Source organism: Lepidochelys kempii, chromosome 16 (assembly GCF_965140265.1).
Source record: "Lepidochelys kempii isolate rLepKem1 chromosome 16, rLepKem1.hap2, whole genome shotgun sequence".
Classification (NCBI taxonomy): domain Eukaryota; kingdom Metazoa; phylum Chordata; order Testudines; family Cheloniidae; genus Lepidochelys; species Lepidochelys kempii.
The window spans coordinates 13,304,894-13,327,710 of NC_133271.1; the positions used below are offsets into that span (position 1 = coordinate 13,304,894).

At 47.5% G+C, this 22,817-nt stretch overlaps 1 protein-coding gene across 2 annotated transcripts in view; it reads right to left on the reverse strand.

Moving 5' to 3' along the window:
- The window catches only part of ASTN2 (astrotactin 2), a 602,974-nt gene that overhangs the window by 388,854 nt on the left and 191,303 nt on the right, over positions 1-22,817 (reverse strand). For both annotated transcript variants that reach the window (XM_073314892.1, XM_073314893.1), the window contains exon 5: positions 18,078-18,185. In XM_073314892.1, coding sequence (XP_073170993.1) covers positions 18,078-18,185 — 108 coding nt within the window. The remainder of the gene's footprint in view (positions 1-18,077; positions 18,186-22,817) is intronic.

Here is a 22,817-nt window from a genome sequence, read left to right on the forward strand (position 1 = left end):
CAAGGGCCACATTGGGGTTGCCAAACTGTATGGAGGGCCGGGTAGGGAAGGCTGTGCCTCCCCAAACAGGCTGGCGGCTGCCCCTATCCGCCTCCTCCCACTTCCTGCCCCCTGACTGCCCCCCTCAGAACCCCCGACCCATCCAACGCCCCCTGCTCCTTGTCCCCTGACCGCCCCGACCCCTATCCACACCCCTGCGCCTAAGCAGCATAGGGAAGCCAACTCCTTCCCTGTGCAGTCTGCATGTTCCATTCAGCGTGAAGATCCCGTGACGCCTTTGTTGATCTGTTTTTAATACCCTGGGTCTCGGCCAGTTATATACTTTGAGTTTTAATACCCGAGGCGTTAAAGAAATGTGTCTGGACTTAGTATTTATAAAGTTTCAAATATTGACCTCTCTCTCTCTCTCTCTCTCACTCTCATTCTCTTGTTTGAAATACGGGATCTGCCGTTTGCGGAGAGAGATGCATGGGAGAGAGTCAGTCAGGATAAGAGGGAGGACGGGGAGAAGGGAGAGGAAGCCGGCGGGAAGGGCACATAGAAACAGAAGGTGCAGGAGGGAGAGGGAAGTAAGGAGAAGGGAATAAAAGACAGCTGATGAACCAGCGGAGGCTCTGGTAGTTGTTCTCCTTTCTTGGATGAGAGGCGAGAGGTTCCTTGCCATGGTCACCACCACTAGGTGAGCTCTTGGGTAAAATCAGCAGGAATCACCGTTTCCCCAGAGAAGCTCCCATCATCCTGAGTGTTTTCTGCTGAGTCGGTGGAGCCTGAGGGTTCAGCAAGGAAGACCCCAGTACCCTTGCAGGGTGGCTGAATCTCAGTGACAGGGAACTGGACAGCTCTGGGCTCACACACTACCCGAAGAGGACACAAGGCAACAAAGTGCTAGACGCTGATCAGCAGAACAGGCTGGCTGCGGGTCCTCTGCTAACAAGGCGTTAACTTTGGCACAGATCCCCCTCTCCTTATCCAGAGGCTAAGGGGAAGGACCCTGAGAACAGCCTGACTGCAACTGCGGCACTGATCTCCTTTGGGAGGTGATCCTGCTGGCGAGAAGAGGAGATGGGGAGGAGGAGATATTTTGCAGAGGTAGGTGGGCCGGGGCCAGCTTTAGCTTCCAGGACCTCCACCGCACTCACAGGAATGCCTCTTTCTATCCCCAAGCATCAATCCCATTGCCCCCAGCAGTGCCACCACCCAACAGAGGTTAACAGGAGCATCCTTAGAAGCTCTCAGGGAGGGAGCAGCTGATTTGCTAGCAGGATGCAGCGGAGGTATTGCCTCTAGAATGGATGGCACAAGCTGGACTTCCCCATTGGCTAATGCAGGTACTATCTGCCCTACGTGTGGGCTGGGGAGATGAGCTCAGAAATCCGGGGCCACCCCCCCAAAACAACTCAGCATGCAGAGCAGCGATTCAACAGTTGCATGTCAGAGGCTCTACACTTGGGACTAGCTCCAAGCCAGCTCTCAGTGCCCATCAAATGGAGCAGCTGCACCAACACTGACAAGAGCAAGCCAGGGCTGCCGCTGCTTGGAGTCTATCCTGATTATAAGCAGGGGTAAACCTTAATTAGCTCAATCAGCAAATGCCCCCAGCCTGTCCTTGGACACACCCAAGTCCAGATTTTTCTAAAGAGCTGCGCATTACTCTCTCTGTCTAAAATGGTATTACTGGTTCTGAGTCACTGCTAACTCAGAAGAATAAAATCTTGAAATGCTTATGGATCAATGTCCTGACAGATAAAACCCAAGACAGGGTATCAGTTGGTGCCTGCCAGACCACCATATCACACTAGGGAAGCGGCATGACCTGCTCCTTACATACCTGGCTATAATTAGAATTGGAAGGATTAGATTTTTACTGGTAAACATTGATTTCACTGTACACACACAAACCGATGAAAAAATATTTCCATCAACAATAATCCAAATTTACAGATAGGCACAGAAAGAAAAATGTTTATTGAGAACTTATTAGTGTTTGATTTAAGACTATTTACTTTGTATATTTTGACATATGATGTTGATAATCTGTGTTTTCACCATTATGAAGCTTTAGCGTTTTGAATCTCAACAGCTGTCATTAAACAATTATCTGACACCTCCCTGTTGTCTGAACCCATGTCATTTCCCATAACTGTGAACATATAAATAGATAAAAATTGAAAATAATGCTTAAAACCCCATAATTTTGTGCAACTGTGAAAATTATAAAAAATTTAAAACATGCTTACGATAACCATCAATATTCTCTGCCAGAATGATAAAAAAATAAACATTGAGTTCTGCCAAGCCTACCTATAATATGTAGGGGAAAAAAGCTGTGTGATGATGGGGGATTTCAATTTGAGTGACATATGCTGCAAGTCTCCTGCTTCCAGTACTAAAACATCCTTGGAATTTCTAAGTATTACAGATGACAATTTCCTAACTCAAAAAGTGTTACAACCACCAGAAGGAATTCTATATTAGACCTCACCTTGACAGATCAAGAGGAACTGATCACAGAACTAAAAATTAATGTCAAGTATCAGAGGGGGAGCCGTGTTAGTCTGGATCTGTAAAAGCAGCAAAGAGTCCTGTGGCACCTGATAGACTAACAGACATATTGGAGCATAAGCTTTCGTGGGTGAATACCCCTTTCGTCAGACGCATGTAGTGGAAATTTCCAGAGGCAGGTATAAATATGCAAGCAAGAATAAGGCTATGGATAACGAGGTTAGTTCAATCAGGGAGGACGAGGCCCTTTTCCAGCAGTTGAGGTGTGAACACCAAGGGAGGAGAAACTGCTTTTGTAGTTGGCGAGCCATTCACCGTCTTTGTTTAATCCTGAGCTGATGGGGTCAAATTTGCAAATGAACTGAAGCTCATCAGTTTCTCTTTGAAGTCTGGTCCTGAAGTTTTTTTTGCTGCAGGATGGCTACCTTTACATCTGCTATTGTGTGTCCAGGGAGACTGAAGTGTTCTACAGGTTTTTGTATACTGCCATTCCTAATATCGGATTTGTGTCCATTTATCCTTTTAGGTAGGGACTGTCCAGTTTGGCCGATGTACATAGAGGGGCATTGCTGGCACACGATGGCATATATTACATTGGTGGACTTGCAGGTGAATGAACCGATGACTGTGTGGCTGATCTAGTTAGGTCCTGTGATGGTGTCGCTGGTGTAGATATGTGGGCAGAGTTGGCATCGAGGTTTGTTGCATGGATTGGTTCCTGATTTACAGTTACTATGGAGCAGTGTGTCATTGCTGGTGAGAATATGGTTCAGGTTGGCGGGATGACTGTGGGCGAGGACTGGCCTGCCTCCGAAGGGCTGTGAAAGTGAAGGATCGTTGTCCAGGATGGTTGTAGATCACTGATGATGCGTTGGAGAGGTTTTAGCCGAGGACTGTATGTGATGGCCAGTGGAGTTCTGTTGGTTTCTTTCTTGGGCTTGTCTCGCAGCAGGAGGCTTCTGGGTACACGTCTGGCTCTGTTGATCTGTTTCCTTATTTCCTCGTACGGGTATCGTAGTTTGAGAATGCTTTGTGAAGATCTTTTAGGTGTTGGTCTCTGTCTGAGAGGTTAGAGCAAATACGGCTGTACCTCAGCGCTTGGCTGTAGACAATGGATCGTGTGGTGTGTCCGGGACGGAAGCTGAAGATAGACATAGCAGTCGGTGGGTTTTCGGTATAGGGTGATGTTAACGTGATCGTCACTTATTTGTACCGTGGTGTCTAGGAAGTGGACCTCCCGTGTAGATTGGTTCAGGCTGAGGTTGATGATGGGGTGGAAGCTGTTGAAATCGTGGTGGAATTCTTCTGGGGTTTCCTTCCCATGGGTCCAGATGACGAAGATGTCATCAATGTAGCATAGGTACAGAAGGGGCGTGAGTGGACGACAGCTGAGGAAGCATTGTTCCAGGTCAGCCATAAAAATGTTGGCATATTGTGGGGCCATGAGGGTGCCCATAGAGGTGCGACGGGTCTGGAGGTGTATATTGTCACCAAATTTGAAATAATTGTGCGTGAGGATAAAGTCACAGAGCTCAGCAACCAGTTGTGCTGTGGCATCATCAGGGATACTGTTCCTGACAGCTTGTATTCCCTCTGTGTGTGGGATGTTTGTGTAGAGAGCCTCTACATCCATGGTGGCTAGGATGGTGTTTTCTGGAAGATCACCAATGCATTGTAGTTTTCCCAGGAAATCAGTGGTGTCACGGAGATAGCTGGGAGTGCTGGTGGCGTAGGGTCTGAGTAGAGAGTCCACATATCCGGACAGTCCTTCAGTGAGAGTGCCAATGCCCGAGATGATGGGGCATCCAGGATTTCTGGGTTTGTGGATCTTGAGTAGTAGATACAATAGCCCCGGTTGGGGCTCTAAGGGTATGTTGATTTGTTCCTGTGTTAGTGTAGGGAGTGTCCTGAGTAGATGGTGCGGTTTCCTAGTGTATTCCTCAGTGGGATCTGAGGAAAGTGGCCTGCAGAATTTGGTATTGGAGAGTTGTCTGGCAGCCTCCTTTTGGTAGTCAGACCTGTTCATGATGACAACAGCACCTCCTTTATCAGCCTCTTTGATTATAATGTCAAGGTTGTTTCTGAGGCTGTGGATGGCATTGCGTTCTGCACGACTTAGGTTATGAGGCAAGCGATGTTGTTTTTTCCACAATTTCTGCCTGTGCAGAAAATTTGTTTTTTTAAAAAAAATGAATGGTAGCTTAGGTACAAGTGATCATGGTTTGACCACAATTATAATGTGCAAATAGAATAACATAAGCAGTGTTGTTGTAGCCATGTTGGTCCCAGGATATTAGAGGGAGACAAGGAGGATAAGGTAATTTTTTTTTATTGGAGCAACTTCTGTTTGTGAGAGAAACAATCTTTCGAGCTTACACAGAACTGAAGAGCTAGACCCTCGGGGATCTGTTCTGCATTCCATATTATTTAACATTTGTATCAGTCACCTGATAGAAAATATGAAATGACCACTGGACAAGTTTTCAGATGACACACAAACTGGGGAAGTGGTAAATAATGAAGAGGACAGGTCACTAATACAAAGATCTGGATCATTTGGGAAACTGCGCATAAGCAAACCATATGTGTTTGATTATGGCTACATGCAAATGTATACCTCCAGGAACAAAGAATGTAGGCCATACTTAACAGGATGGGGGACTCTATCCCAATGGTGGATAATCAGCTGACATGAGCTCCCAGTGAGATGCTGTGGCCAAAGGGGCTAATGCAATCCTGGGATGCATAAACAGGGGAATCTTGAGTAGAAGTAGAGAGGTTATTTTATCTCTGTAGTTTGCACTGGTGCGACCATTGCTGGCACACTGGTATCCAGTTCTGCATCCACAATGAAAAAAGGATGTTGATAAATTGGAGAGGGTTCAGAGAAGAACCACGAGAATGATTAAAGGATTAGAAACACTGTTTTATGGCAATAGACTCCAGGAGCTCAATCTCTTTAGCTTAACAAAGAGAAGGTTAAGGGGTGACTCCATTACAGTCTGTAAGTACCTACATGGGGAACAAATCTAAGAATGAACTCTTAAATCTAGTAGAGAAAGTAGAATATGATCCAAAGGCTGAAAATTGAAGCTAGACGAATTAAAACTTGAAATGAGGCATAAAATTTTAACAGCCAGAGTAATTACCCACTGGAACAATTTAACAAGGGTCACGGTTCAGTCCTCGTAACTGACAGCTTTAAAATCAAGATTGGATTTTTTCCCCCTAAAAGATATGCACTTATTTTGGGGAAGTTTGCAAGCCTGGGTTCTACAGGAGGTCAGACTACATCACAGTGGTCCCTTCTGGCCTTAGAATCTGTGAATCTTTGTTGGGTAATGAGCCTGTTTGAAAAGCTGGCTATTTCCGAGCCAGCTGCACCTTTGACTGCATTGGGGCTATTCCGCAGTGTAGACCAGATCTTGCAACACATTGAGAATGGGAGCCTGGGGCGCCGGAACAGGGGGGCTATGGGGGCATGCCCCCACTTTTTTCCGGCCATAAGGACAAGCAATTAGGGGGAGGGGACAGAGAGGAGCGAGCGGGGGTGAGGTCTTGGGGGGAAGAAGCGGCGCGGGAGCAGGGCCTCAGGGGAAGGGACGGTGCGAGAGCAGGGCCTTGGGGAGAAGGGGCAGCAGGGCCATGGTTCGGGCACTGTTGCCCCCACACACACTTTTAGGGAACTTCTGCCACTCCTGACCGGAGTGGGCTGAGATGGGGGCTTTGTGCAGACAGAATTACTCAGCACAGCGAGACACAATCACAACCAGCACTGGCATTTTTCATAAGCAAAACCAAGGTTGTCCCCGTTTGGCATCCAGCCCCGTCCTGGGACGCTTGGGTATAGCACTGACCTTCCAAAGGCATCCGCTCCCAGAAACAGCCTCTCAGAGTCCTTTTGCTTCCCAAGGAGAGGGGAAGCTGACCCAACATTAACCCCTGGTTAGCAGACCTGACCTATCATCAACCTGCTGGAAAGGACAAGGAGATATTTTATTAAGTGTGAAAAATTCCCTGCGTGGGTGGCATGCAGGCAGACTAATACCATAGTTAAAGGAACATAGTCAATCCAATCATATATTGGGATCAAATTCCTTTGGCTGTGTTACTAAAATCGCCTTAGCGTATTGAAGTGGAAAGAATTTTTTTACAAATCCAATTTGCTTTCCCACTCTTTATGCTGTTTACTTTTTGCATTTCTCTGGCCACGGACAATTAAAATCAATGAAGTCCGTTTCACTTTCATGTTCTCAGCACTGAATCGGTTGAGATGCAATCACTTTAGAGATGCAGTTATATGTTTAAAGACAGCAATTGTTTTTACTGGAATTGTCTTTCACGTAAATCAATGGAAATTCTTCCACTGGGATTAAGGTTTGAAAACAAAAACAAACCAACCCTGTTTTTACAAATTACAACTGCTGGGTCAAATCTGAGTTGAGACCTTCACTTTAAAGGTGGAAGACAGTTTCCAAGATAAGCATAATTTAAACCCTGTCCCAGAGGGAAAATATTATCATTCTCTATGAAATGTCCCATGTGCAGTCACTGCCCAGAGAAGAATCTTTCTGGAAAGAGAGAGGTTCAGGGAACAAAATATAGAACCAACCAAAGTGTTAGAAGTAGGGTGACCAGATAGAAAGTGTGAAAAATCGGGACGGGGGTGGGGGGTAATAGGTGCCTATATAAGAAAAAGACCCAAATATCAGGACTGTCCCTATAAAATAGGGACATTTGGTCACCCTAGTTAGAGACCATGTTAGAACATGATACAAACTGTCTGGCCCCACCTATACTCCAAACCTACATCATGCCAAGGGGCTATGCTTTCTTATAACTAGGTCCCCCAACATTGTCTCTCGGCTGTAGCATGTGAGCATTGCACAGTCAGGGAGTATATCCTCAACCCACCCCGTGAAATAGGGAGGATGTATTCCCACATTACAGATGTAGACTGAGAGTAACTTACCCAAGAAGCCACACAGGGCATCTGGGACAAAGGTGGGAAATGAACCCAGGTCTCCTGAGTCTCATGTCAGTGGTTTAACCATACAACCGTCCTTCCTCTCCTGGCTACTTTGGTACCTGCGACTGTGTGGCCAAGTGGCTATAGCACACTGGACTGGGAATCAGAAGATCTGGGTTCTATTCCCAGTTATGCCACTGGCTTTCTGGATGAATATGGGGGCAAGCCATGTTTCCTCTAATGGAGATACAGTGATACTGACCTCCTTGGTAAAGTGATTTGAAATCTACAGATGAAAAGTTCTCTAAGAACTAGCTGCTATTACAGTGTAGGTGGGCACAAGTCACCCTACCTTTCCTTTCATTCTAGCAAGGAGACCAATGATCTGACACCATCATGTCATGGATGCACAGAGCAAATGGGCCTGTTTATTGCCAAGGTACAGACCCCCACTCCCTCCCTTTGCATCCAGCACCAACAACGTGTTTACATTTTACTGCCTGTGACACAAGAGGTTTGTTGCCATGCGGAGGACGACAGCAGAGCGATTAGAGAAATTTGTTACCCACATGCTCCAAACAAAATTAAATTAAAAGAGCTGCTTTGCTGTCAAGATAAGGGCCAACCCAGGGAGATAATTTTTCACTCTCAAACACTCAATTACTCAGTGAGGCTGTATCAGATACAATAAAAAAAAAAAAAAGCAAAGCGCAGCCTCCAGGAACAGATGTAAAAGCTGTTATCTCTATCGCAGGCCAGGGGATGTTAAAGAGGCTGGGGCTGCAGCTGTGGTGTGGCGGGCCTAATTGCAGCGGGTGGGTGGGCGAGCAGTGCCTCCCCTCCGAGTTCATTGCCACTCGGTTAATGATGGTCTTCACACAATGGCTCCACGGTTGCTTGTTCAGACATGCTACAACCAAATCGACAAACACGTCCAGGACGAGGGCTGCAAGAGGACAGCTATACTGGGGCAGTGCAACAGTAATCGTGGATAAGCTGGCAAAGCTTTCTAGTAAACCTGTAGCTTACACCAGCAAATAAATGATTTTGCTGCTATACCTTATACTTGTTTGGTGAACGAAATGATAGACACAAGCAAATGGATTTTTTTTTGTCTGTGTAACTACGTATACACTAGGGTTTGTACCATTATTGAAATGTTATGAAAAAAAGGTCACACCCCTACCGGCCATTGCTATACTGGCAAAAGTTTCTAGGTGTGACCAAGCCACACACGCACACGCCGCTCATTTGTGAAAGAGTAGAGAGAGAGAGAGGAGAAAAGGGGAAGAGGGATCTCAGGGCACGTCCACGCTACAAAGTCTTCCCACCGCAAGTTGTGTTGCTGGGGTTAGTATATCGCTTTGTGCATGCGGACGTGGCCCCTTGCGTTGCTGCAGCACACGCTCACCAGGATTGCTTGTGTCGATTCACAGTGCGGCACACCATGGGTAGGTATCCCAGTGTGCAAACCGCCACCCTTCAGTGACTCCTGGGCAGCGGAGCTCACAGTTGGGACTAGAGCGGTCAGAGTCAGGCCTTGTGAGACCACTGCTGGAGGACTGTGAAGGTCGACATGAGAAACGCTGTGTCTACACTTGCACTGTATCAACCATTGTTTTACAACGAGTGGGGAGGTGGTATTACTGTGTCGGCATAATAGGGCACTTACATCGGTGGGAGACAAATTTCAGTGTAGACGCATGCATAACTAGGTTGACGTAAAGCAACTTATGTTGACCTAACGTTGTAGTGTAGACCAGGCCCCAGATGGGATAGTATCAGTGGGATTTGGGACTTTCCATCCATTAAGAGAAGACACATTTTGCCTTGTTGATACTGGAAGGTTAGAGAAGGTAGAGATCCCCTGGTTGCTTTTTGCAATGTATTTGCGTGTTCTGTTTAGCAATGGGGCCTCCATGGAAGAAACCATCTAACTGTCCCTGTCTGTCTGCACAGTTTGGAAAGCACTTTGTATTCCTTCAGTATGAAAAGGGTTACCCAGCAGCCTCATGCTGGGTTGGGCTGAGGGCAGGTGTCAGGGTTCCTTCCCCACTCTGAACTCTAGGGTATAGATGTGGGGACCTGCATGAAAACCTCCTAAGCTTACTTTTACCAGCTTCGGTTAAAACTTCTCCAAGGAACAAATTAATTTTACCCTTTGCCCTTGGATTTCCACTGCCACCACCAAACTTTATCTGGGTTTACTGGGAAACGTAGTTTGGACACATCTTTCCCCCAAAAATCCTCCCAACCCTTGCACCCCACTTCTTGGGGAAGGTTTGGTAAAAATCCTCACCAATTTGTATAGGTGACCAGTTTCAGAGTAACAGCATGTTAGTCTGTATTCGCAAAAAGAAAAGGAGTACTTATGGCACCTTAGAGACTAACCAATTTATTTGAGCATAAGCTTTCGTGAGCTACAGCTCACTTCATCGGATGCATCATAGGTGACCACAGACCCAAACCCTTGGATCTTAGAACAATGAAAAAGCATTCAGTTTTCTTACAAGAAGACTTTTAATAGAAGTAAAGGAATCACCTCTGTAAAATCAGGATGGTAGATACCTTACAGGGGAATTAGATTAAAAACATAGAGAATCCCTCTAGGCAAAACCTTAAGTTACAAAAAAGACACACAGACAGGAATAGTCATTCTATTCAGCACAGCTCTTTTCTCAGCCATTTAAAGAAATCAAAATCTAACACCTACCTAGCTGGATTACTTACTAAAAGTTCTAAGACTCCATTCCTGTTCTGTCCCCGGTAAAAGCAGCATTACCAACAGACACAGACCCTTTGTTTTTCTCCCTCCTCCCAGCTTTTGAAAGTATCTTGTCTCCTCATTGGTCATTTTGGTCAGGTGCCAGCGAGGTTACCTTTAGCTTCTTAACCCTTTACAGGTGAGAGGATTTTTCCTCTGGCCAGGAGGGATTTTAAAGGGGTTTACCCTTCCCTTTATATTTATGACAGCAGGGAAGCTCCAAGAGATGCCAGAGCAGTTGCCTCAAACTTTATTTACTGCTTACCTAACATCCAAAGGATCAGAACAAAAATATTCAGCAGTAAGGAAATTAACAATGTGGGGTGCCTTTCTGGGGAAATCCCACACGTGTACGTTGGAGCATTCCCTCCCTATCAGAGGCAGCAATGTGTTCCCCTTGCTCTGGGACTTCTGGAGAGTCGCTGGTGGACCAGCCCATGGCAAAGTCCTGCCTTTTACATTATCTGTTAGATTGAGCATTGGTTCAGAATCAGAGGAGAGATTAGAACCCTCTGCCCCGGTGCTCTGCCCATAAAGGTCTGCTCACTCAGGACTCTCCCTACGGCAGAGCTCTAGTTTCTGGTCACTTGCAGGCCTGGAGAGGCACGGAAAAGAACCGGGATGATGACAGATGTCCTGGAATGTGCTGATAGCTTCCCCCTCACCCTCTCCCACCCCATGCTTCAACTGTGGACATTAAACTACATCAAAGGAATGAAGAGCCCCATCTTCAGTGATTAGGGATGCAGCTCTGACATCCTGTTTGCTGTGAAGTCTGTAGGGTGGTGTGCATGCCCGTGATGCATCCCTGAACTAGGAACTTCGGAATCACCGCACTGGATTAGAGCCAAGGTGCATCTAACCCAGTAGCCTGCTTCCAGCTGTGGCCAGTGCCAGCTGCTTCAGAAGCAGGAACCCGCAGTAGGCAGTTCCAAGATCACCTGGCCCCAGGGAACGTAGTCAGAAGTTGGCCGATGCTTGTGAGTAACTTCAGGAGATGAGGCGGTCAAACTGTAGGAGTTCAGCGCAGTGGCACAGAGGGGGAGGGAGGGAGGGAGGAGAAATCATTCACAGTGCTGGGGGTGGGGGATAGCTGAGCGTAGCTGGAAAGCATTAGCACTGGAGAGACTGATTATTCCCTCTTGCTAGTGTAAGCAACGAAAAACGACATGTTTGGTTTATCGTCTTTTGTCTCCCATTTGATTCTTGACAGGCATCTCCTGGAGTTTGAAGTCTGCCGCTGTCAGGGAGGCAAGCTGTGCTGGCTGGTGAAATAGGTGCAGACCCAGAGAGACAATTTCAAACCACTGCATTCTCCAGCAGCCTCTCTGCCTCAAAGAGACATGTTTGAGACATGGTGATGTGATTCCCTTCCAGTGCTCCCTGTTTACTTAGCCCTTATGTTTTCCCTGTGTTTCAGCTGCGAGGGAAGGAAAATGCTACCTACATTTCATTCTGCATTTCCTTTCACTCCCTGTGAAATAATAAGTGTCTGGTTTGCCTCCGGAGACAGGAGAGGATCAAAGGGAAGCTTCCTCGTATGTAACAGATTCCGAATACCTAATTTTCCCTTATAAAGGGCCTTGTTTTAAACACCAAATACAGAAGCAGATCAAAGCCCGGCTTCTTGCTCCTCTAACAGCTCTCAGAAGGCTCTGCCAGCCAGAGACACACATACAGAGGCTGCTGCAAATCCGAGGAAGATAATTGGGCTCTGCTAATTTATCTGAAACATCGCTGTGTGCTACAGAAACAATTGGGCATCTAGTACACACGGACCCCTCCCGTACAAAAAAAGAAGAGGATGTAGGCTAAGCCCACTCCCCTGCCTCTCTCTATCTGCACCTCCCCAGTCCACAGGCCCTCAACACAAGAAGGATCCAGATCCACCCTCAGCCTTTATCTCAGCCAGGCAGTATGCGGAACTTATCACCGGACAACAGGAACCCAAATCCCCAAGCTTTTAATTAGGCCATAATGGGAAGACTGCGCTGTTTTATGAGACAACAACATGTCCCCTGGGAGGCCAAATGATGACTAGGATGCGTGTGTTATCCTGACAAGGAAGCCAGATTACTGTGGAGGAGAAGACGCTGTCTGGCCCAGAGCAACGCAATCAAACAAGGAGCAATTTTTCTCTCCCTCTTACCAGGCTGGTGGAGAAGAGATTCAGAGTTGAGGGAAGCTGCCAGAGTTCTGCTCCTCTGGGGTGGGGACCAATGGGAGCTGGCCTAGACAATTTATTCACTGCAGGGCCTGTTCGGAGTGTCTCCAGGAAGTATAAACGGCTGCTTAAAAATCATTTGCATCCTATCAGAGAGACAAGTTATTCAGCTCACAGGGACAATCTCCTTCCCCGTTTCTGGGGCCACTGGACCAGTCATCAAGCCGCCATTATTGCAATAATAATACTTTGCACTGACATTCAGCGCCAGAGATGATTTCATCCGAGGCTTCCGAGCACTTTATAAAATTAACCCTCTGTGAGTGGCCGGTGGAGAGAACGGCTCCAGACGCAGCTGGACGGGAGGCTGAGGCAGCCCTTCTTTAGAGCAAGGAGGATTAGGATTCCAGCAGCATGGAGGAAAGTTGTTCTTTAAAAGAAGAGGACTGGACTGAATGTGCCCCACCCGGCGAGAGGGAAAACGGGAGCGTGATAACTACACGGAGTCTGACATCTCCTATGGTAGGCAGCTGCAGATCTGGATACACATCTCGACAACAATGACGGTTCTCTTTATACGACTGTAGTGCTGGTGAAAGGTGCATAGTTTGACAGCCCTGGAGACGGGAACCTTCTACGTACCTGCAGAACAGGTACAGAGCGTGGGAGCTCCCCCACAGTGCCCTGCCAGCCCTCACTTGACTGGAATGAGCAACGAAGTTCGCTTCTGTGGCTCGTCTGCTCCTTGGCATCTCCCACGGAGGCTGCCAAGGGGAGCACCGGCACTTGCGCTGGCGGGTTTTGATGGTGCAAATGCATTTTGAAGGGTTTATTAAAATGCCCATCATTGGAGTATTCTAGTGCAGTATTAAAACACGCACAATTGGGGGAAGGAAGACAGCCAATTCCCTGACCTAGCCTAAGTCTAATCATAACTTCTGATTTTGAGCACCATGCTAGCCCTCCGCCTTGCTCCAGGCTAATAACGGGCTGTTTGCTTGTGGATGCCAGTGGGTTTTCCGCTGTCCGGTTCGCTGAGGACCCTTGCCTTGCAGCGTGACTGTAGGATGGCAAGCGGGAGACTCTCATCTCCTTGGGGAGGCTGTTACAGGGCTTAGGTAGCATAACCAGCAGGCTCTGCTGACTGCTGCACTAAGTCCGTATGTGGCTTCCAATATAGGTGCCGACTTCCCCTCTTTCCCATGGGTGCTCGACCCTCCCTCTGCTCCCGCCCCGCCCCCACTCCACCCCTTATATGAGGCTCCACCTCTTCCCACCCCCATTCCAACCCTTTCCCCAAAGTCCCCGCCCCAACTCCACGCCCTCCCTGCCAATATTCCAACCCCTTCCCCAAATCCCCACCCCGGCCCGCCTCTTCTCCACCTCCTCCCCTGACCGTGCCACGTTCCCACTCCTCCCCCATCCCAGAGTGTGCTAACACTACCAAACAGCTGTTTGGCGGCAGCCGGGTGGGAAACGCTGGGAGGTAGGTGGAGGAGCAGGGACACGGCGCGCTCTGGGGATCAGGGGAGCTTGGCTGCCAGTGCGTGCAGAGCATCCACTAATTTTTCCCCAAGGGGGTTCCAGCCCCGGAGCACCCATGGAGTTGGTGCCTATGGCTTCCTATAAGCATGGCAGACCAGGTGATCATAGCTGCTGCCAAGGGTTCCTATAAAAGAGCAGGTCTGAGATAACATGGATCCCACCAAGGGCTTTGCAGAGCAGTGAATGGGACTGGGTAAGGCATGGAGCACCAGTAAAGGATGAGGTGCAGTGGTGTGGTCAGGAGATGGGACAGTGCATCATGTAGCAGTCTGACCTGCAGATGAAGAACACATGAACAGCCATGGCCAGGTCTTCGTTGGAGAGGAAAGGACAGTTTTGTTGTCCGAAGAAGGTGGAAGACAGCACTTCTAGTGACTGCTGTTTGATTCCTCATGGTCAGCAACAAGCCAGGATGACCAACAGGCTTCATACAAGAGTGCATGTGCCCTCCAACAAGGGCAAAGAGATGGTACTAGCCAGCCCCTCAAGGACCTCTCCTGATTAGCATTGAGCTTTAGTTCTTTCTGGATTCAAACCCCACGCCTTCATCCAGCCTCCAGTTTCCACCACGAACTCGATTGAGCAGACAGACAGACATTGAAAGGGAACACTGCACCACTGACCAAGGGAAAATTCTCCTTTGTTTCCCCATGTTTCTTCCCATCATCTCCAAGGTGATTCCAAAGACACAGGAACATTAGTGCCTACCAGTGAAGGGATCCAGCAACTATAAGATGGGAAGATCTCTAACATGGTCTGACTGGGATCACAGAATTCAGAGATTAGAGAGAGAAGACTCCCACTACATCGACTAGTCTGTATTCCTGGCCAATGTAGACTGATTCTCTCTTTTATATTCTCAATGCTTTGTCCATTCCAGTTTTAAGCAATCAAGCAGGGAGGTTTTGACCCCTTCTCATGAGAGGCTATTCCACAGTCAAAGAGACCTCACTGTTAGGAATATCCTCCTTCTCACCCACACAAAAAAAAACAACTATGGACAATTTATTTATGTTCCTTTGGCCTACCCCCTCGAACAATTCCTCCTGCATCCCTTGATGTGTGCAACCTGCAGCCATTTGCAACAATTATAATGTACAGCCACCTAACTAGCTTACTTGACCAAAGCACAAAGAAAATCCATGTGTTACCCTGCGTTTACAGGATCGTTTAGACATAAATTGAAGTAATCGTGCATGCTGTAACTAACAAATCACATACATCTGAAGAGGTCCCACCACATCAACTCTGATAAGCACCACCAATGCTTCAGAAATTGTACTCTGTCCTGCAAAAACCGGTCTAAGGAGAGAAATTGTGGGAAAGATCTCTTTCATTGGACTCATTGACTATCCCATTGCACCTACAATGACACACAGCCATAGTGGAATCAATATTAGAACATCATTGTAACAATAAACTGTATCTGAGTCTGCACCCTTCTCTATTAGAATGATGAGCCTGTCCAATTATGGAACTTTGTTGTAGCAGTAATTATTATTTTTATGCTGTAACTTCCCACTAAGCTAGTGCTTTCTTCACACAAGGGAGCGAAGACAATAATGGAAAATTTCTTCCAAGACACCGTTAAAGGTAAAGTTTAGCCAAGCAACAGGGAAAGGCAATGGAGTTTTATTCAGGGAGCTTATTTATTTAAAAACCAAACCAAACCAAAAAAAAAACAAAACCCCTCTGGTTAATGGAGAAATAGCCAAGGTCATTTGTGCATCTAGCAAAACCAGACTTGTGGTTCCATTGAAGAGACAGATGGGTTATTAGATCATCTAGCTCAGCGTTTCTCAACCTTTTCAGGATGGTGACCCCTTATTTGAGTTCAACAAATTTGGGGGGAGGGATAGCTCAGTGGTTTGAGCATTGGCCTGCTAAACCCAGGGTTGGGAGTTCAATGCTTGAGGTGGCCATTTAGGGATCTGGGGCAAAAATTGGGGACTGGTCCTGCTTTGAGCAGGGGGTTGGACTAGATGACCTCCTGAGGTCCCTTCCAACTCTGATATTCTATGATTCTATGAAATTTTGCAATCCTCTCCCTTTACCTTTTTTACTCTTACTGTTAAGTATAAGTAATAACCAGACAGAGAACACTGAATTTGAAGAGGAAGGGAAAGAAGGAGCAAGAATTTATTTGCTTTAGATTGTAATAAAATCTCCAGTGACTCATGACCCCCCGATTGCCTTGTGTGTTTCCCTACCCACACCCCTAGAGGTAACAAACCCACTGGTTGAGAAACAAACACTGAATCACATGGGTGGGGTTTTTAAAAGTGCCTAAATGACTTAGTACCCTAAGTCCCATTTTTAAAAGTGACTCCTTGAAAATCAATGGGACTTGGGGTCTAAGTCACTTCAACGCTTTTGAAAAATGTATCTTGTCTTCCAGCCATTGCAGGATTGCTCTCTACACGACTGTTTGAAGTGGGAGAACTCATTTCACAGCAAAAACTGAAGCATCCAAATTCACTAGCCCCTTTTCCAAAATTGAGGCCTGTATCTTTAACAAGACTAAGGCAATGCTGCCACGGGAAGCCTTTGTTGACTTTCCGTGCTTAAAAGGGCAAGTATAATTCCAGTGAAAATTTATGTAACATTGGATTTCCCTTTCTTCTAAAAGAACGAAGATACAAGAACACACCTGAACGCAAATCCTATTCCACATAAATAAACGCAATGTGTGTGTTTGTTCTAACGTGAAATCACTGGGCCAGCCGTAGGTGTGGAGGTAATTTCACATTGAAATAAACATGTTATGCGCATTTATCTGAATGCCTAATCACGGAAATAAATGGAGCTGTATTTAGTTTGGTGGGCTCTGGCATCTATCTAGAATGCTGCACTCTGGCTCTGCTTGGCTCAACAAAGAAAACAAATTCAGGACTCAGAGCCACCGGTGCAATCTTAAAATCACTTTCCAACTTGGTTATTTCTTAATGGTGGTTTTCAGACTTAGCAACAGCAGCAACAAAAGTCACCTATTTCCCCTATTGAAGGCTAAACACACACTAGATCAGAGGTTTAGAAACAAAGTGATCCCTGGTATTATTTGAATGGGGGAAAACGTAGGAAGTAGTTTTAAACCCTGGAAGAGACTTTCTCTCTCTTTTAACTCACAACGTGACTTACGAGATTAAGTCCCTGCCTCAACCTCAATTTTGTGTTTGTTTTTTAATTGCTTTTGGGCTGAGAACAAGCATGGAAAATTCAAGTCCAATAGGAAATTTGCTGAGAAACTTTAAGTGACAGAAATTGAGCTTTACATATCCTCAGGAAACGCCACCATTACAGTCACGGGTGGCTGGACCAATAGCACGGCTCTACCAACGCAAATCCCTAGTGAAGACACTTTGAGCACCACTGCCATGGATAGTAAACTTCCCCAGTACAAGCTGTGGCTTATCACACTTGTGTGTGTTGACATCAGAGGTATGAACTGGTGCAGTGACACCAGTGGCTGGCTGCCAGTGGCTGAAATGCCTAGTGTCTATAAGGCCTTAAAACATAATGTCCATGATACTCTTAGCAAGGCTGTACTGAAAACCCACGGTAGTTACAATATAATACACTGGAAATGGTACTTAGCTGGAGACTTTTGAAGGGCTGTGCTTCCCCATCCCTCCCCTTTCCTTAATTCAGATCTACAGCTTAGTGTTTCAGTGATGGATGTTTTTCCAATTAGCTGTATACTGTTCAAAACTGGGAAGACCAGCTCCATCCATCCATCCAACTCCACTTCCAGCATGCTGGGGGTCTGGTGCATCAAGGGGAAAGAAGGGGAGGAAATGCTGGGGTCACTCATCAGTGCTTCCTAAATCTTTAATGTGGCTGATATTGGAAACCAGGGAATAGCCATGAACAAGCAACCAACCCAATTAATATAATCACTAGGAAACTGCTAATGTCTCCCACATGCTAGTAGCTGGCAGGGGATAGTCCCAGGCTGGGAAATCTTTATGAATAGGCTGATGTTAGCTATTGGGCATGAAGATTTGTACCTATGGACCGAGAGTCAAATTATTTCAGACCTCTTAGCTAGGGGTGCAGCGAAAGGAGGTAAACTGGAGTGTTTGTTTCTTTTGCCTCTCACAGCTGCTGTGTCACTGCAGGTTCTTTTATTTTACCTTTGCTCCGTCTCCGGCTCCTATACTGCTCGGTATAGAAGGTCAGCTGCGTTTCGTCATCTGCCTCTGAGCCAGAGTTTCCCTTGGCACGTCCAAACCCAATTCCACCTGAAAGGAAGTGAGGAGAAAAATCAGTACTGCCATCTTAGGGGCTCACCCACAAAACTTAGCTGTGCGCTCCTCAGCAAAACTCAGGAAATCATTATCCAGCTTCCCCTTCTGCCATCTCTTTAAACCCCTGCTTCTCCAAATAAAGACATGGGCTCATTAAAGTCCGGGTGTTATTATTTGTATTGCAGTAGCACTTAGGAGCACAGTCATAGATCAGGACCACCAGTGTGCTAGGCCCTGTACAAACACAGAACAAAAAAATGCCCTAAAGAGCTTTCTATCTACATGGTAGTGAGGACCTTGAGTTTAAGCCACTCTCCTAAGGACCCAAGCACAGTGAACCACATGGACTTTGGCATATCTGCCTCAGAGGCCAGCAGGCGGAGATGAGAGGCAATGTGGTCCAGAATACAGGACATGAAACAGAGTCAGGAAACCTGGGTTCTGTTCCCTGATCTGCCACCGACCGGCTGTGTGACCTTGGTCAAGTTGCTTCCTCTCCCTTTGTTGCGTGGGTCTAGACCATAAGCTGTCTCTGCTGTGGGCCTAGGGAGCTGTAGTCTCCGTTGGAGCCCCTAGGCTCTACCGCAATACAAACAGCAGGGAAGAAAAATGGAGCTGTGACTTCACCCGCCCCCTTTGCTTTGATGTTCCCAAGGAACAAAAACAAGCCGTGGAAAGATGAGCCTGCCCAGGCCCAAAGAGTAACACGTCCACTGGTCTGCTACATCCCCCAGCTAGGGGCGCCCAGATGCACTCAGACTCATTTGACCAGGCAGAGCCCCCTCCTTCCCCCCCCACCCACCGGTGGTTTTAAACATTTAGGAGAAGCAAAAGTTAGAAAAATCAACTTAGGAATAGACTTGGCACGAGTCTGCCAATCCTCATGGAAAATTAAAAGAAAAGAGACCTCTAGGGGTTGACGGTGGCCCTCTGAACTGCCATTAAAATATTTTATTGCTTTAAAACCCCCTTTATGCTATGCAGAAGTACAATTTCCACACTTCTTGGCAAGAGTCCAGCAAATGAAAGCGCACTTTCTGCCCTGTAAAATTCTTAATCACCGCGATGAGTGGGAGGGGGGAGAGAGCTGGGGAAATGCACAGAACGGACAGCCCCGGAGACCGGTGTCTGTCGATCAGCAGAGCACGTAGGCACAGACAGAAGCAGCGCCAGCTTCACCCCCATAGTCTCACCAACATGCCTCTGCCCTTGGTCACTTGGCCCACTCAGACCTTAGCCTCTGCTGAGACTGCCAATAAGGGAGAGGAGGTGGAGGGCAATATATTGTGAACGGAACACTCCCCAGCTAGGAACTAAACCAACTCATCTCACATTGCAACCCAACAGCCTTCAGGTAGGAACAAGTCTGGTCTCCACCAGCCTAGGTTGCATTCAGACCATGGATGCAATGCAAAAGACCAGGAATCCCATTCAATCAATCCATTAAGCCATCTAGTCCCTCCAGGAGAGGGTGCTGTGTCAAGTCCGCCCAGAGTCCGGCGCCGAGAATGGGCCCTGCTCCTTAAAGGGAGATGACAAAGCCAGCCCTCAGCTGCGGCCACACTGCTGGCCGTTTGGAAGCGGACCCCCGAACAATGCAGAACTGGCAGCTTGGGGCTTGCTGCGCCTCTAAGAGTTTGCTGTATCAATAAGGGAATATGACCTATTCGTCATTCCTTCCCTGGTGCAGCGGGAATGGGGTTGAACGTAGGTGTCCAGACAAACACAACCATCCATCCATCCAGCTCCTCTCACCCTCAAAGTGCATAGCATGAGACGCCAGTGTCACCACGTGATTGCAGATTAGGGATCCTCCCAGGACTCAGCTTGCTGAGGGCACCTCCAAAATCCTGAAAGCAGCCCACAGGCAGGAAAGGGCGGAGGGTATGCAAGTGGAGGGTGGCAAGCTCTCAAAAGCAGGTGGCTTGAAAGCTGAATATTGGCACTGGTCTCAAAAGCTCCAAGACAACCCAGAAGGCACCAGGAGCGATTAAGGGTGCTGCAATGATTCTCGCCACGGTGAATGGTGCCTGCTGCTTGGTATTTTTTACCGAGTGTGTGATTTAGGGCACTAAAGTGCAGCCGTTAATTACCTGGAGCTAGGTGAATATTTCCACTAAGGTCCTAAAAGATAGCAAATGATTGGAACGCATTAACGCAACGTTTAAGGATTATCAGCATGTGGCAATGGCTATATAAACTGCTCCGAGGCTTCCTGCCACCTGCGCTCATAGCAACAAGGCAGAGGACTTTAAACAATACCCTGTGACCAAGAACGTAGATCGTCAAAGCGGGTGAGCCGTATCACCTTCCTGCCACATCCTAATCACTGTTAGCACCTAGCATCTGATTTCCACACAGCGGATCAATACCAGACTACCAGGGCATGCCGCCAGGGAATGCCACTGCAAACTATCAGGCTAGTTGAGAAGGGCCAGCATTTACCCTGGGGAAAGAGCAGGGCACTTTGAGATGAAGGCTGCTTGAGAGAGCCATGTGCGAAAAGTCTGCAAGGAAACCTGAACGCCTGTGGAGCTCATGAGGTTACAGGTCCCATCCCAAGCTTGAAACTTAGCCCAGGGACATCAGAGTGTTTGCCCAGGCTCACAGGGAGTGCCTGGGCCAACGCGTGGGTCTGAGCGAGGGTTCTGCCAGCTTTCCTGCTCCTTGTGGAGCTCAAAACCAGGTGAGACTCTACAGCTTCGATTCAGAGCGAGATTCAAAACTCAGGGCAGCGAGAACCCATGCAGATGGGAATGGAAGCACACGTAAACCCTAGTTATCTGACCAACAGTCTCTATGGGTACATCTCCTCCACCACAGCACTTATGGCCGTGCAGCTGAGCCACTGCAGTGCTTGTGGGGGGGATGCTCTATGCCGACGGGAGAGAGCTCTCTCGTCAATTTAATAACTCTTGCCTCCACCAGAGGCAGCAGCTACATTGGCGGGAGAAGCTCTCTCACCAACGTAGCGCTGTCTACACCAAAGTTTAGGTCGGTATAACTTACGGCGCTCAGGGGTTGTGGATTATTCATGCCCCTGAGCAACTTAAGTTATACCGAAGTAACCTGTAGTGTAGACAAGGTCTCCCACCTCTACTGCTTGAGCCATTCTCTGTGTTGGCAAGATATTTTCAGGAGTAAATGCCATAGCAAAGCCCAAGCAATCCAAGGTTTTAGGGCTTTCAGGAAAGGAATACAAGCCCAGTCGTGTTCCTTTTGCAGCCACATCCCAAAAGGGGTTAACATGCTCTCCACGCTCTTCGCTGGGAAATGGACTGACCAGCAAGGTTCAAAGCCAGAAGCCATCTCCGCCCCCTTCAGCAGCTTTTCACATGTTTGTGGGTTGCATCTCTGTGATGGATGGTGCCGACATGTAAAATTACTCAGGCTGAGTGTCTTCGGCGAGCCGGTGACAGCATTTGCTGATTACCTAAAACTGTGCAGGATGTATAAATATGGGACTTGGGAGACCCACATCAGGGTCCCTGGGCTGGAAAAGAAATGCCTCCCCCAACCCACCCAGAAAGGGCAAATGTTAGCCAGCTGGCAACAGCTAGGCAAGAGAGAGAGATGTCTCTGCAATTCCTTTCTGATCTGCCTAAAACTTCAAGGATGGAGTGGAAATTTACCTTCCCGGTAACTCAGCGGTTCCAGGTTTCCCATCACAACACACTCCCAGATACAAGTCTGGGTGAAGTCAGTTGACATTATCTGTAGGAAAGCAAAATCTTAGCACAGCTGAGACTTCACATAAACCTGACATCACACTCCAAGCCACCTGGGGAGAGGTTTGGGTTTTGTTTTGTTTTGTTTTTAAATTGGCCCCAAAGTCTTGCTCTGAGTAGCTCAAGATTTGGGATCTCTTCCCTGGGTTGACTAACACGGCTACACCAACACTGCATACTATATTGTCCTTGTTTTTCTTGCATACCCCCAATCTTGCCAGCCTCTCTTCTTCCCCCCTCCCCGCCGCATCATCATTTCTTTTTGACAGGAACAGTGGGCTGCCCTAGGCAGATGAGACAGATCCTTGCATATGAGCTGGATTTATCTGAGCACAAGCAGCTCACAGAGTGAGAATAGGGAGCACCTGATTAAAGACAAGACAGTCGCCCCTCGTCAGCGATTCCTTTATTTCTCTTAAACGGGGAGGGGACAGACAGACAGGGACTGCAGAGTAATAGAAACGAGATTATAATCACTGCAACCAATTACAAAGCAGAGTAAATCACTTGGAAAAAAGCATCCGATATGCAAAATTCTCCATTGATAAGGTTCAGCCGGCGCTCAGCAGCACACATGTGATGATGCAGGGAGTTACTGGGAATGGGGTCATCTTGGCTCATGGCTCCAAACACAATGCGTCACAAGAAAATTCCCATTCGTGATGTGAGTGCAGCCATGGTTAGCAGACATCAGGTACCCAGAATTCCCTCAGAGCTCAGCCTCCCCCGTTCATCTCGGCACAGAGCTCCACCATCTCTTTCCTCACCTTGCAGCCCATCAAAGCCTCACACTCCCACTTCCATGCCACCCGCTACAACTGGAACTCCCTCTCTCTGCACCCCAGAAGGTCTCCCCACCCTCATCTTTTCTTCTAGGCCCTTCCTTCCATCCTGATTC